This window comes from Nomascus leucogenys, chromosome 1a (genome assembly GCF_006542625.1).
Source record: "Nomascus leucogenys isolate Asia chromosome 1a, Asia_NLE_v1, whole genome shotgun sequence".
Lineage (NCBI taxonomy): Eukaryota > Metazoa > Chordata > Mammalia > Primates > Hylobatidae > Nomascus > Nomascus leucogenys.
This window is the reverse complement of record NC_044381.1, coordinates 87,364,063-87,379,357: the sequence shown is the minus strand read 5'-3', so window position 1 is coordinate 87,379,357 and position 15,295 is coordinate 87,364,063. Positions and strand designations below refer to the sequence as shown.

At 38.2% G+C, this 15,295-nt stretch overlaps 1 protein-coding gene across 1 annotated transcript in view; it reads left to right on the top strand.

The window, feature by feature from the left end:
* Positions 1 to 4,674, top strand: part of LOC100605313 (cytochrome c oxidase assembly protein COX16 homolog, mitochondrial) — a 35,443-nt gene extending 30,769 nt beyond the window's left edge. The window contains exons 3-4 of the mRNA XM_030812717.1: positions 1,540 to 1,602; positions 4,286 to 4,674. Coding sequence (XP_030668577.1) covers positions 1,540 to 1,602; positions 4,286 to 4,402 — 180 coding nt within the window. The 3' untranslated portion in view covers positions 4,403 to 4,674. The remainder of the gene's footprint in view (positions 1 to 1,539; positions 1,603 to 4,285) is intronic.
* The last annotated feature ends 10,621 nt before the right edge of the window (positions 4,675 to 15,295 follow it).

Below are 15,295 nucleotides of genomic sequence, written 5' to 3'. Positions count from 1 at the left end.
TGTCATAAATCAACTGTTCATATAAGTTTTTAAGTCTGCTCCAGGATTCTCTGTTCTGTTGCATTAGTTTGTTTTGCAAATTACATTGTGATTTCCAAATTAACTTTGCCTTTCTGGAATAAATTCAACTTGATCATGGTATGCTATCTTTTTGGTATGTTGCTGAATTCTTTTTACACTATTTTATATAAGAATTCTGCATTTGTGTTCATATATGAAACTGGCCTGTTATTTTTACTTTCTTGTGAAATTTGATATCAGGGTTATGCTTACCACATAACTCATACAGAGTATTTGTTACACCGGCATTATTTCTTGGGAGAATTTACGGGCAAAGCCATCTGACCCTGGAGTTTTCTTTGTGTGAGGTTATTAATTATAGATTTAATTATTTATAGATTGTAAAACTATTCAAGTTGTCTATTCTTCCTTTGTCAGTTTTGGAAAGTTGTATTTTTCTATTAATCTGTCCATTTTATCTAAGTTTTCAAATTAATGGCATAAAATTATTCATATTAATATGCTTTTTATTGCCTATAGAATTTGTGCTGTTGACCTTTTCATCCGAATACTCTTTATTTGTGACTTCTCTTTTTTCTCTTAATCAATTTCACTTTGATTAAAAATGTTTTTGTTTTGTTGTGCTTATTTCTTATTGTGTTCTTTCAGTCTGAGGACTTACTGCTATGTAGTGGGGAATTCTTTGCTATTTTTATGTCATTATTGCTCTCCCTCCCCTTTCTTTATTTTCTAATTCTGGAACTCCTACTAGCTATGTGTTAGAACTTTTAGGTCTAGCTTTTGTAAAATACTTTTTTTCATTCATCTCATCTTTATCTCTTCATACATTATTCCAGTGAAATCCTCTGGTTATGCTTCTATTTTACTTATTTGGTCTTTGCTTTTTTGTAGTTGTTGTTTATTAATTTCAGCCATCATACTTTTTTTCCTGAAGGCTTTGCCACATACAGAAAGACTTTTTATACAGGTAATATAGCATTAGCTCCTTTTTACCTCTATGGATTTTTTTTTTTTTTTGTAGATATCTACTTCTGGCCCATGGAAGGTATTCCTTTTTGTTTTCAAGTGCAGCATTATATTAGTATTTTTATGTTATTTCTCCATAATATAATTTAGGTTGGTGGTTAATAGTGTGAACTCAGGAGGCAGAGAACCAATACTCAAAGCCAAGCTCTGCCTCTTTGACATGTTATTCAAACCCTCTGTGTCCCATATTCCTTACATATGATAATAGAAAGATAATATATATCTCATGGATTTTGTGAGGATGAAACAAGATAATATCTGATGTCAAAATGTCGGTCACCTAACAAGTAATCAGTAGATATTAACTCTTGTTAGTTGAATAATGGTGGCAGTAGTACATTAGTTATCATTATGTGATCAGAGTAGATGGTGGAGATTTTGCCATGTGTTTGTATTTGGCCATAGTATTTCAGCCATCTCCTCTATAACTTAAAATTGAAAATTGAGTCTAACAGACTTAGATAACTTATTACTTTTTTTCCTTTTCTACAGATGGATCCTGAGCTTGAAAAAAAACTGAAAGAGAATAAAATATCTTTAGAGTCGGAATATGAGGTACAGTATGTTAATATAGTCTCTGTCTTATAACAATCAGTTACTGGTTTTATCTGCCTTAAAATAAAAGAGTAGTACAGAAAAAAAATTATCTTGAATATATGGTATTTGATAAACTGTATAGTCATTTGAAAAGAAAATAAAGATGGATCCATACTTAATATACTACAAATAAATTCCAGATGGGTCAAGAATTTAAAAGTAAAAAACAAAATGCTAAAAGTACTAGGAGAATAAAAATGGAGAATTTTGTTTGTTGTTTTGAGTCAAAAAAGCCTATTTAATTGTAATATGAAACCCAGAAGCTCTAAAAGTAAAGATTAATGGGTTCATACATACAAATTCAAACATTCAGAATAAAAAAATGTATATAAAGTCACAAGTTACATGAGAAATCCTACAAATATAGTTTAATCTTATGGCACATTAATTTACTTAAATATGAAGACCATCTCCAAATCAATGTGAAAAAGTTCAACAATTCATTTGTTCAGTAAGAACATGGGAAAGCATAGCATGTAAAACTTTTGGACAAAAGGAAATAAGTATCATTCTTAAACATATGAAGAGATGCTCAATTTATCATAATAGGAATGTCAAAGTGTAATGAGGTATCATTTTTCACCCATCTAATTAGCAAAAATCAAGGAGTTTAATAGCATGCTATATTATGGGATGTGGTGAGGGAGGATGTTCTTTACGTCTTGGAGTTTGTAATTTTTTTGACTGGATTATATTTTCCTGTTTCTTTGTATGTCTGGTCATTTTGTATCAAAAGGTAGTCATTGTGAATAATACACTGAAGAAAATTCTGAAGAGTGTTGATTTTTATTTTAGCAGACAATTTAATTGTTGGCTAATAACCTTGAACTTCATTTTGTGCTTTGTAGGGAAGTATCTATTGAAGGGCTACTATCTTTCCATGGCCCTTCTCCCTTATTGGGACTCAATCTCCAAACCATCTCCCCAGAGAATCTTGTCAAGGCTTGGCTTTAAGCTTTGTTGGGGTGAGTCTAAAGAAAATCTTATTCTCAGGCATAATTTTTACTCCTGAAGAACAGCCCTTTTGGTGTGTTAGGTGGATGTCAGGGTAGCAACAAAATGTTAAAAGAACGGTCTCCACTCTGGCAGGCCTGAAAACTCCATATTCTTGACACTGTTTTTTCTCAGCATTTCTTGACGCTGTTCCACACTCAGGCCTATACCAGTTGGCTGTGAAGTGTTATGTCTTGGGTGGTTTTTCTCAGCACATTTACACAGCCCATTCTTCAGCCACTGTGCACGTTTTGTAGAATTCTACAAGGAATCTCCTTCACCAAAGATCTGTAAAGACTAGACCACTTTTACACGAACTTGTTATTTAAGAATTTTCTTCAATTCTGTTAAGCATATATATCTTATGTATGTTACCTGGATAGTGGCCATTATTCTTTATTAAAATCTTTTAATAACTTTAGATCATTTCATAACTATACTTGAAAATACTTTAAATTCTTCTTGTATGCTAAATTAGTTGAATTTTGTTCCTTCATGTATATATGTTATACAGACTACTGGTAAAACTATAAGTGAACAGTATTTTCATTTACTACTTTCCCATTGATTGATTAAAAAAAAAAATCCTGTAACTTGCTAACTTGTAGTTCTATACTGGTAGTGATGCTATGGAGAGTTTGGGAGTAGATTTTCCTTTCCTTTCCTTCTAGTTCTTCTAGGACCTGTAGAATTTGAGAGCTGAAGAAACCATTTAGACTATTTGGTGCAGCCTTTTCATTGTTAATGCCCAGGTGGCTTAAATCACTTTCCAAAGGTTATATAGCTAGTTAGTAAGAGTAATGCTTAGTATCCAAGTGTCAAGGTAAATTTACACCATTTTCCCTGTCTCTGGATATAAGCTATCCTGTGTTTTTTCAGCCTTTTTTTTTTTTCTATCTTACTCAATTATTCCAGAACAGCCAAAACAGCAGATATGTAAGTTAATGTCAGAGTGGTGGTCAGTAGGAGAAAGGTGAAGAAACATTTATTTCTCCCCTTTTATTCCACCTTTATTTTTGTGCTTGAGAGGTACTTCAGACTAAATGAAGGTAGGATGATCCATAATGTAGTTGCAACTAGTTTCAGTTGCCCAAAAGTGTTTTGCTTATGGTAGCTGTAAGAAAAGTCTTTTCATTCCTAAGTCCAGGCATAAGACAAATTATCTTGGTCTCTTTTCTTTTTTGTAGACGACTTCAGGGTCTCCATCTTTGTTCTTTTCTTCTTATTTTCTACCATCATCCCGAAACCCTTTCAGTCATTATTGTGCTGGATCAGCCTTCAGATTTGTACTTTTGTTTTCCCAGCTTCGGCCTTTTCCTTGTCCTCTCAAAAATAAGGCATGTAGACTCTTACTCTATTTTAATAGTTTTATGGTTAAGGTGGGGTAAGATAGGCATTAACATCAATAACAAGAAAAGTTGTAAATCTTAAGATGACATTTCATCAATGATTATGATTGTAGTTGATTTATTTGCTACAATTGTAATTGAAGACCTATCGGATACTTTCTACTCATTTATTCATTGAATTAGTTGTGTCCTAATCAAAGCCACAGGGCTCTTATACTAGTATTTATACTTTAATTTTAATCAAAGCCACAGGGCTCTTATACTAATATTTATACTTTAATTTTTTTGCGGTTCTATAGAAAATAAAAGACTCCAAGTTTGATGACTGGAAGAATATTCGAGGACCCAGGCCTTGGGAAGATCCTGACCTCCTCCAAGGACGAAATCCAGAAAGCCTTAAGACTAAGACATCTTGACTCTGCTGATTCTTTTTTCCTTTTTTTTTAAAAAAATAAAAATATTATCAACTGTACATCCTAATATATACCCCTATCAAGTAGAAAGGAAATTCCAGGCCCATGGAAACTTGGATATGGGTAATTTGATGACATATAATCTTGATAAAAGGTCATGTACAGGTTTTTATACTTTCCAGCTATTCCATCTGCAGATGAAACTAACAGTGTTGGCCATGCGTATTTTACAGTATTTTACACCTTGAAATAAAAAAAGGTGAATACTTCTCCAACTACCCACATATTCCTTCTGCAGTAGCCACTAGGGCATCATTTTGATATTTCATTCTGATTTCTGATTCCTAATGAGGACAGTAGGTCTGGATCCAAATTCTCACAGTAAAATCAAGCAGTAATTTTCTGTCAAATCTATTAGGGAAACACAAATGATCACAATCTGCTAAGAGTCTTGATTTTCTTTGTAATACCTCACATAGTATGATAATCAGTCTCCAAAGCATCACCTGATAATTACAATGATACCATTAAAACATGTCAAGGAAATTATATTATTTATGGTTGTCAAAAATTATGAAGTAGTGTATGATTATAAGCAGATATGGCAAATTTGTTCAGTAAATCCACAGATGACTACATTTTGAGAAATACTAAGATATTCCTTATGCCTTAGCGTAATTTGCATGCAAAATTGCCCTCTAGTGTTGTTTGTTTTGTGTTTTAATTTGGGGTTTGCAATGATCTGATCCCTAGGCAAAAGGATAGAATGAATTGAGAAAAGTTAGTTGTTTTTTGTTTTGTTTTGAGACAGAGTCTCGCTCTGTTCGCCTAGGCTGGAGTGCAGTGGCGCGATCTCGGCTCAATGCAAGCTCCGCCTCCTGGGTTCACTCCATTCTCCTGCCTCAGCCTCCCGAGTAGCTGGGACTACAGGCACATGCCACCACACCCAGCTAATTTTTTGTATTTTTAGTGAGATGGGGTTTCACTGTGTTAGCCAGGATGGTCTCGATCTCCTGATCTTGTGATCTGCCCGCCTCGGCCTTCCAAAGTGCTGGGATTACAGGCGTGAGCTACTGAGCCCAGCTGAAAGTTAGTTGTTTTGAACTCATTTTCTCCTTTTTACCCCTGTCTTTATCAGCTTCTACCTTCTGGTTTCACGATGAGTTCTAGTTGCCTAAAGTCTCCATTGAAATACTCCCATTATAATTCCCATAAAATCATAAATCCATTCCACCTTTCTCCTCCTAGTCAAAATTTATATTCTTTTCAGCAGGTTGGTTTTAACAAAAAGTAAATTAAGTTGATTGATTATCTAGTGGTGATAATTGTGATAGACATGATTCATAAGATAATTATCTGGGGGAGCAATTGGATTTCATAGGAGAAAAAGAGTCTCTACTTATTCACTCATTAAACAAGTAACTCAAAAAAGGATCATTGATTTAAATGTAAAACATAAAGGTATTAAACTTTTAGGAAAAACCATAGGAGAAAGGCTTCAACTTACTGAATAGCTCTTACCAAAGAATATTCATAAAAGAAAAACTTGACAAATTGACGCATAAATATTACAAACTTTTGTTTGCCAAAGGCCCTGTTAAAAGGATGAAAAATGTAGAGACAGAGAAAATACATGTAAACCACATATCTGGCAAAAGACTCTTATCTAGAGTAAAGAACTCTGTAAACTCAGTTAAAAAAATCCAATTAGAAAATGGGCAAAAAACAGACATTTCACTGTGGAGGATATACTGATGGCAAATTAGCTCTGAAAAGAATGTTTGACATCACTAGCTATGAAGGAAATGCAATTTTAGACTACACTGAAATCACTATACATCTATTAGAATACCTAAAAAAAAATTAGTGACAGTATGAAATGCTGGCAAGGATGTGGAGAAATGAAATCTCTCACACATTGGTGGTATCATGTAAAATGGTACAACTCGTCTAGAAAATTGGCAGTTTCTTTAAAAGTATAAGAGACTTCTGGTTTCCAGTTTGACATGTAAAAAGTTTGAAAAATTTAATTCCCATCATAACAAAGAAAAAAGCTGAACAACTAAACTCTTACTTTGAGTTGAAGTCACAGGACAAACCACCACCCTGAAAACTGGAGACATAGGCAGGTGCAGAAAATCATAGTTTACCTGGAGGAGCACCTGCCTAGAAACTGCCACTGGAGCCAGCATTGGGTAGGAATATCTAAAGGTAATTGAATACTTCCCAGAGGCTGATCATGGGCTAATTGAGAGAAAATCTCTTAAGAGGAGGCCAAGCCTTGTGTGGATTGGAGAAGGCACACTTTTGTGAGTTTTACTTCTAAGAGTCCTACTTGGTTTTCATAATGAGTATAAGAGAAAAATCCCCTTGTGCTTCTAGCAGGTGTAGGTGAAAGTAACTATTCTGAAATATGCCCAGAGAATTGTTTCCTTTAATGTAAGCCTGACCCCAAAGCAAACTTTTGCTAGAACCTAATCGCACTGGGTTTTACCAGTGCCTAGCCAACTGGAGGAAGGGGAATAACCAACTACAGCCTCCTCCAACCTTCCTGTTTTACCTAAATGGGGGTGAGGAGAGGTGGAGGAAGACTGAAAAACACTTGTGAATGTCCATTCCGGGGACCTAGGCTTACTAAGAAGCCTAATCATAGGACTTACAGAATGCTCCCCACTGCATATATTACCACCACATCACTTAAGGCCTATTCACTCGAGTTCGTTTTACCCAGTACCTCATGTCCAATATTCAACAAAAATGAAAGACAAAAAGCATAGTTTGAAGAGACAAAACAAGCATCAGAATCAGATTCAGACATGGCAGGGATGTTGCAATGATCACACTGGGAATTTAAAATATGATTAATATGCTAAGAGCTCTGATGGAAAAAGTATACAATGTGCAAGAAAAATGGGCAATAAAAGCAAAGAAGTGGAAGAATTAAAAGGAAATTCTAGCATTAAAAAACTAACAAGCGAACAATGCCTTTGATGAGGTCATCAACAGTGGACAGAACTGTAGAAAGAGGGAGACAAGTACATATAGTATGTTAACACTAATCAAAAGAAAGTTTGGGTAGTTATATTAATCTCAGGCAAATCAGACTTCAGAGCACTGAAAATCATGGAAGAAGAGGGGCATTACATAATGATAAAGGGGGCCCATCCTCTCCAGGAAGACATAAAATTCTTAAAGTATATACACTAAACAAAGCAGCAAAATACATGAGCAAAAACTGGTAGAGCTGCAAATATATGAGAAATATATGAATAGACTTACAGAGAGTTACGCAATCCTCTTATCAGCAATTGACAAATCAAGTAGGCAGAAAATCATTGAGGACATAGTTGAAGAGCACCATCAATCAGCTGTATCTAACTGACATCTATAGCATACTCCACAACAACAGAATAGGCATTCTTCTCAAGTCCAAACAACATTCATCAAGACCGACAACCATATAAGACACCTCAACAAATTTCAAAGGATAAAAATCATACAAAGTATGCCCTCAGACTATTACGGAGTTAAACTAGAAATCAGTGACAGAAAGATAGCTAGAAAATCCCAAAGTACTCGTGGATTAAACACTCTTCTAAGTAACATATGCGTAACGAAATTTAAAGAAATTAAAGATATTTTGCACTAAATGAAATAGAAAATAAAACTTACCAAATTTGTTGGATGCAGCAAAAGAGGTGCTTTGACGAAGTTTATAGAATTGAATCTGTTTAATAGAAAAAAGAATATATACATTAGAGATAGGGTCTTGCTCTGTTACCTAGGCTGGAGTACAATGCCACAGCCATAGCTCACTGTAGTCTCAAACTCCTTGGCTCAAGCAATCCTCCTGCTCATCCTCACTGGTCATTAAAGAAATGCAAATCAAAACCATAATGAGATAGCATCTCACGCCAATTAGAATGGCAATCATCAAAAAGTCAGGAAACTACAGATGCCAGGAACATCACACACCAGGGCCTGTCAGGGGGTGGGGGGCTAGGGGAAGGATAGCATTAGGAGAAATACCTAAAGTAGATGATGGTTTGACAGGTGCAGCAAACCACCATGACATGTGTATACCTATGTAACAAACCTGACAAAAGCAATGTGGAAAGGATTCCCTGTTTAATAAATGGTGTTGGGAAAACTGGCTAGCCATATGCAGAAAACCAACTGGACCCCTTTCTTATGCCTTATACAAAAATTAACTCAGGATGGATTAAAGACTTAAACATAAGACCTAAAACCATAAAAACCCTAGAAGAAAACCTAGGCAATACCATTCAGGTATAGGCATGGGCAAAGACTTCATGACTAAAATACCAAAAGCAATGGCAACAAAAGCCAAAATTGACAAATGAGATCTAATCAAAATAAGGAGCTTCTGCACAGCAAAAGAAACTATCATCAGAGTGAACAGGCAACCTACAGAATGGGAGAATATTTTTGCAATCTAGCCACTGAAAAAGAGCTATATCCAGAATCTACAAAGAACTTAAATTTACAAGAAAAAAACAACCCCATCAAAAAGTGGGCAAAGGATATGAACAGACACTTCTCAAAAGAAGACATTTATCCAGCCGACAAACATGAAAAAAAGCTCATCATCACTGGTCATTAGAGAAATGCAAATCAAAACCACAATGAGACACCATCTCATGCCAGTTAGAATGGCGATCATTAAAGTCAGGAAACTACAGATGGTGGAGAGGATGTGGAGAAATGGGAACACTTTTACACCTTTGGTGGGAGTATAAATTAGTTCAACCATTGTGGAAGACAGTGTGGTGATTCCTCAAGGATCTAGAACCAGAAATACCATTTGACCCAGTAATCCCATTATTGGGTATATATCCAAAGGATTATAAATCATTCTACTATAAAGACACATGCACACATATGTTTATTGTGGCACTGTTAACAATAGCAATAGACTTAGAACCAACCCAAATGCCCATCAATGATAGACTGGATAAAGAAAATGTGGCACAGATACACCATGGAATACTATGCAGCCATAAAAAAGGATGAGTTCATGTCTTTGCAGGGACGTGGATGAAGCTGGAAACCATCATTCTCAGCAAACTAACACAAGAACAGGAAAACACCACATGTTCTCACTCATAAGTGGGAGTTGAACAATGAGAACACATGGACACAGGGAGGGGAACATCACACACTGGGGCCTGTTGGTGGGTAGAGGGGTAGGGGAGGGATAGCATTAGGAGAAATACCTAATGTAGACGACGGGTTGATGGGTGCAGCAAACCACCATGGCACGTGTATACCTATGTAACAAACCTGCACGTTCTGCAGAACTTGAAGTATGTATTTAAAAAAAACATACTCTTAAAACTGTATCAAATAAGAAAGACAAAATTACAACAAATATTGAAGAGTCTTTAGGATATGTTGCAAATATGAATACATATGCCACTAATCATCTCCACCTAAGCAGTTCCTCTCCAGTAAATTTACATTGCAGTAAAAAGTGATGTCTCACAGTTCTCACATATTTTTTCATCATGTTTACTGCAATACCATAAACCTTGAATAACACCATGGGACCCACACGGAGTGCCACTAATGATGCTCAAAGTGCTCCAAGAAGCAGATAAAAGTCATGACATTATAATAAAATGTTGAAATGCTTGATATGTACCATAGATTGAGGTCTGCAGCTGCAGTTGCCCACAATTTCAAGATACATGACTCTAGCATAAGGGCCTTTGTAAAAAAAAAAAAAAAAAGAAAAAGAAAAAGAAAAAAAGAAAATTTGTGAAGCCATCACTGCAGCTATGCCAGCAGATGTGAAAACCTTGCACTTTTTGCAAACTATCTTTTTATCTCATTTTGAAAATGCAGCTTTTATGTGGGTGCTGGGTTGCTATAAGAAAGACATACCTATAGACTAATATGAGTCAAGAGAAAGTGAAGTCATTATATGACAACTTAAAGCAAAAGGAAGGTGAAGAATCTAAAGATGAAGAATTTAAGCCTGCAAAGGATAGTCTGATAATTTTATAAAGACGTTTGGCTTAAAAAAAAAAAAAAAAAAAAAAGTCACTCCCAGCCTGGCCAATATGGTGAAACCCAGTCTCTACTAAAACTACAAAAATTAGCTGGGCATGGTGGCATGCACCTGTAGTCCCAGCTACTCGGGAGGCCGAGGCAGAAACATCGCTTGAACCCAGGAGGCAGAGGTTGCAGTGAGCCAAGATCGTGCCACTGCACTCCAGCCTGGGTGACACAGCAAGACTCCATCTCAAAAAAACAAACAAACAAAAAAACACTCACTCCTAAGTGTGGAAGTACACTGGGAGTTTCCTTATTTGCTGCTTAACTGTCCTAATCATACTACAGCAAAGAGGTAGAGATATGAGAAATGGTGCTCCAACCCTACTGGTCAGTTTCATAAGAGGCATCAGCCTAGGACTGGGTGTTTCATGGAGTATAAAGGGTAGAACTGAGTGTTGGCATATCATTTGATTCAATGGGGCCTAAAAAGCAGGGCAGTTGGGAAACTGGGAGTTTGCGTAGACGTAGCCAAGTTGTCGCCTCCTTCTGGACTTCATTTTCTCTAACTGTACAATAGAAGGTGGGGTGGTAAACACCCACAGGAGTGGCATTAGGATATGGTAAGACTGTAAGCACAAGGGCAGGGAATATTTCTTTGAAATGTTCTGCCTCATTTCTCCTCCTCTCCTCTCTCTCTCTACCACAGCAAAGCTGAGCTGACCTGATGTGGAAGGTATTTTTCTTGGGCTTTCCAAGATCCTGGTAAGGTATTAACATTTCAGTTTAAGACGTGGATTTCTTTTGTTTTTCAAAGTCCATGGGAACATTTAAATTTACAATGCAGTTAATTGGTTGTTTTCTACCACTGTCTTTGAGTTCCCCACCCTAAAAAAAAATTTACTTCAACACAAAGTATTAGTAATCAATGTTACATTTACTAATAATTTCATAGGGAAGAGAGGAGATGGTTTATACTGTACCACACAAGAAGTAACTCAAGAAATCCCCCTATCGGCTGGATGCGGTGGCTCATACCTCTAATCTGGCACTTTGGGAGGCTGAGGCGGGTGAATGACTTGAGGTCAGGGGTTCAAGACCAGCCTGGCCAATACAGTGAAATCCTGTCTCCACTAAAAATACAAATTAGTGCTCACGCCTGTAATCCCAGCACTTTGGGAGGCCGAGGCGGGCAGATCGCCTGAGGTCAGGAGTTCAAGACCAACCTGGCTAAGATGGTGAAACCCTGTCTCTACTAAAAGTGCAAAAATTAGCTGGGCGTGGTGGTAGCCGGGTGCCTGTAATCCTAGCAACTTGGGAGGCTGAGGCAGGAGAATCGCTTGAACCCAGGAGGCGGAGGTTGCAGTGAGCCGAGATCATGCCATTGCACTCCAGCCTCGGCGACAAGAACGAGATTTTGTCTCAAAAAAAACCAAAAACAAAACCAAAAACAAACAAACAAAAAACAAAAACCACACAAACAAAACAAAACAAAACAAAAAACCACACAGCCCGGTCTGGTGGTGGGTACCACGGAGCCTGAGGCAGGAGAATCGCTTGAACCTGGGAGGCGGAGGCTGTGGTGAGCTGAGATTGCCCCACTGCACTCCAGCCTGGGTGATGGAGCAAGACTCTGTCTCAAAAAAAAAAAAAAAAAAGGTCTTATCAAAATGTCACACCTAAAATAATATTTTAATAACATTACTTAGTAGTCTATTTAGTTAGTAGCAATAAATTCTGTGTGGGTGGAAGGATTTATCTAAATGTTTTTGTATATCTCTTTTCTGCAAACAGTGAAGTTCAGTGGAAAACCATGTAAACTGGTAGCCCTGAATTGGACTCTGGAGTTTGTCACTTACAAACTGTGTAATCTTACACAAATTACATAACCTGAGTTCCAGTTGCCTCATCTGCAAACTGCAGTTTTGACCGTGTCAATAGTTGTGTGACTGTGTGAGGTATGCATGGAACTCAATGGAGAGACAGGAAAGAAAAGATAGGTAATAAAGGAGTAGTTATTGATCAGTACAAGGAAAATAGTCTGCTTACAGATGATAGATTGTTCTACAAGCATTGCTTCATATGATACAGTTATTTAAAAAAATTTTTCTGGTTTTCCGCCTTTTGAAACTTAATGTTTAGCCTACTGTAATCATTACTAGAATAATAGAAGGAGAGTGGACAAAAGGTTTCTGAAATAGGACTTTCAGTTGGATGACTGTGTGCGTTCCTTTTGTGAGAGTGGAGACCAGATTTTGAGGATGGACTTGGGTCTATGATACTCCCAACGGAAATGATCCTGGTCTGGGCAAGCCTTCAGGAGTCACTGCTCACTCCACAAGAGGGTGCACAAAGACCACACAATACTGAGTTTTGAAGCCAGAACTCAGATGATGTCCAACTTTCGCTAGGGCCTTGCCCTCCACAGGGAGTCCCATAATCAAGAATCCTGACTTGTTCTCTCTGCATTTTCCCTTTAGATGCTGTGAGGCCAGAAGATTCCTGGCTGGATGAATTGGCTCCTCCAGCTACTGTATCGTCTTCGTGCAGAGCTGCCTCCCTCAGGGGTGGCTGATGCCTGTAGTCCAGCAGAGCCTCACAAACCCTGGACCCCAAAGGAACTGCTCAGGAACCCTCAGGGTCCCAAAGGAACCCTGAGGAACTGCTAACCACCTGTGTCTGAGTTGGGCTTTTCTGTCTTCTTTCAGCTATTTCCTCCTGCCTTCATCCTTTTTGCTCAACTTTCTCCAATTCCTTCTCAGCTTCCTTTTCCTTGCCCAGGTATATCAACCACAAGAAGCCAGGGCTCCCCTGCATCAGATGTCTCTAGGCAGTAATAATCAAATCCTCCTGCTGGTCCCTTGGACTGCCTGCTTCACAGACATACTGACACAAAACACAAACATACACACAACACACACACACACACACACACACCAGCTACAAATCCTCCTGCTGATCCCTTGGACTGCCTCCTTCACAGAAATACTGACACAAAGACACAAACATACATGCACACACACACATGCGCGTGGGCGCGCTAATCCCTCCACAGTGGCCGGTGTGTGGGAAGGGGCCATCTAGGACAGTAGCCTCGGGAGGCAGCTGTGAGGCCTGACCTCAGCATAAGTCTCAAGTCTGTGCCACACCTGAAGGGAGCATATTTACTCCCATGCACCGAGGATATGATGTCAAATAGCATTGCCCTGGACCTGGGCAGTCTTTTTGGGGCAAATCAAAGTTCTCCTCAGGTGCTGGGAAAACAAGGTAAGAAACTCCAAAGCCAACGCTGGCCACTGTGTGTGAGAAGATGCCCAGCTTCCAGAAATCCTAGCACTCTGCTGGCAAAGGCCCCACAGTAAGATTCTTCCAGGCCTGTTTGATGATTTTTATGGCAGGGGGTCTGGGTGAGCAGACTAATTCAATTGTAGTATAACTCTGTTTAAACACACAGAAAAAAGAATCTTGACAAAACCTTCTTTCTTGGACTTCACAACACTGTGAAGCACAAACTGCCCCAAGGGCAGCCTTGTCTGCCCCACCTGCTAGATTCCCCTTCCCATCTCATCAAGGCGGGGCAAGAAGCCACTACAGTTGTCACTTCTCTTCTCTTCTTTTGCTATGCTATATTAATTGCTTGTAATGTGAGCTTTCTCTGAAGCTTGGGTATGTGAAGGTCTGAGAGGCCTGTACTATACCATTCCTTGAGCTCAGGACACAGTTCCTGATGTGGCTCAGAAAATATACTAGTCCCTACAGTTCACTAGGAAAAAAAATCTAGGTTTGTTATCAATTTCCCCCAGATAATAATCTCAGCTTTTCCTACAACAGATACAGGGCCTATATTTATTAAAGAATGAGAGAGTTACAAAATCTGAAACTGAGAAAAACTTAGAGATCACCCATCCTAGACCAAGGGTCTCACTTTACAGAAGGCAAAGATGAGGCCTGAAAAGAGAGGTGACTTGCCTGAAGTCCCATAGCTGGTTGGAAGATTCTGGGCTAAAACTCAGTTACCCTGACTACCAGGTGAAGACAGTCCTGTTCACCTCAGTTTAAAGTGTTGTGTAGGAGCCAGTTAATTTTTTTCCAATAAAGTCTGTGTGTCTCTATTTGTGAATGTGGGTGAGAATACGAGGCCCTGAGAAGAGGTGCAATATCTCTGGCATTTATAACCATGCCTGGCGGGTACATGCTAAGAAAATATTTATTGAATGAATGGAGGGACCTGTGTGAATGCAGAGAAAGGGAGTGGCTATATGCCTAATATTACCCATGACTCAAGACTCAACAAAAGCAGACAAATCAGGGACATATAGATATCAGGAGCACGTTTTTCCACTGGGTATGAAGCCTGAGTGAGGGAAGGGAGTATCTATTTATAAGTGATGTCTGAAAGCTTCAGGTGTGCTGAGAGTCCAGTCTATGATCCCAGGATTAGACTTAACTTTCTTGGGCTCCATTTCCTAATGTTCCTTAACATTAAGTAACTAGAGTGTATCTCCCAAATTGTCCCAGATCTATGTCAGGCCGCAGACCTCAAGGAGGGAATGGATTTCATAGGAAAGTCATCTTATCTTACAATGGTGTGCTCTTTGGGTGGTGGGTCCCCGTAGTGGGTAGAAGGCCAACATTTCCACCTCTTAGCCTCTAACACATCTATTCCCAGTCCCAAGCTTCATTTCTCCCTTTCCTCTGTTCATAAGAGTTCATTCTCTGGACTGAGAACTTGGAAGAGAGATGCAGGATTCAGTTTTGAATTGCGTGTATCTCATGAAACAATCTTGGTATAACAAGTGAACTATTTAAATTCTTAGCACCTGTCTGGACATTTATTTCATTTCATATACCATTCCATATCCAATAACAAAGTACTGA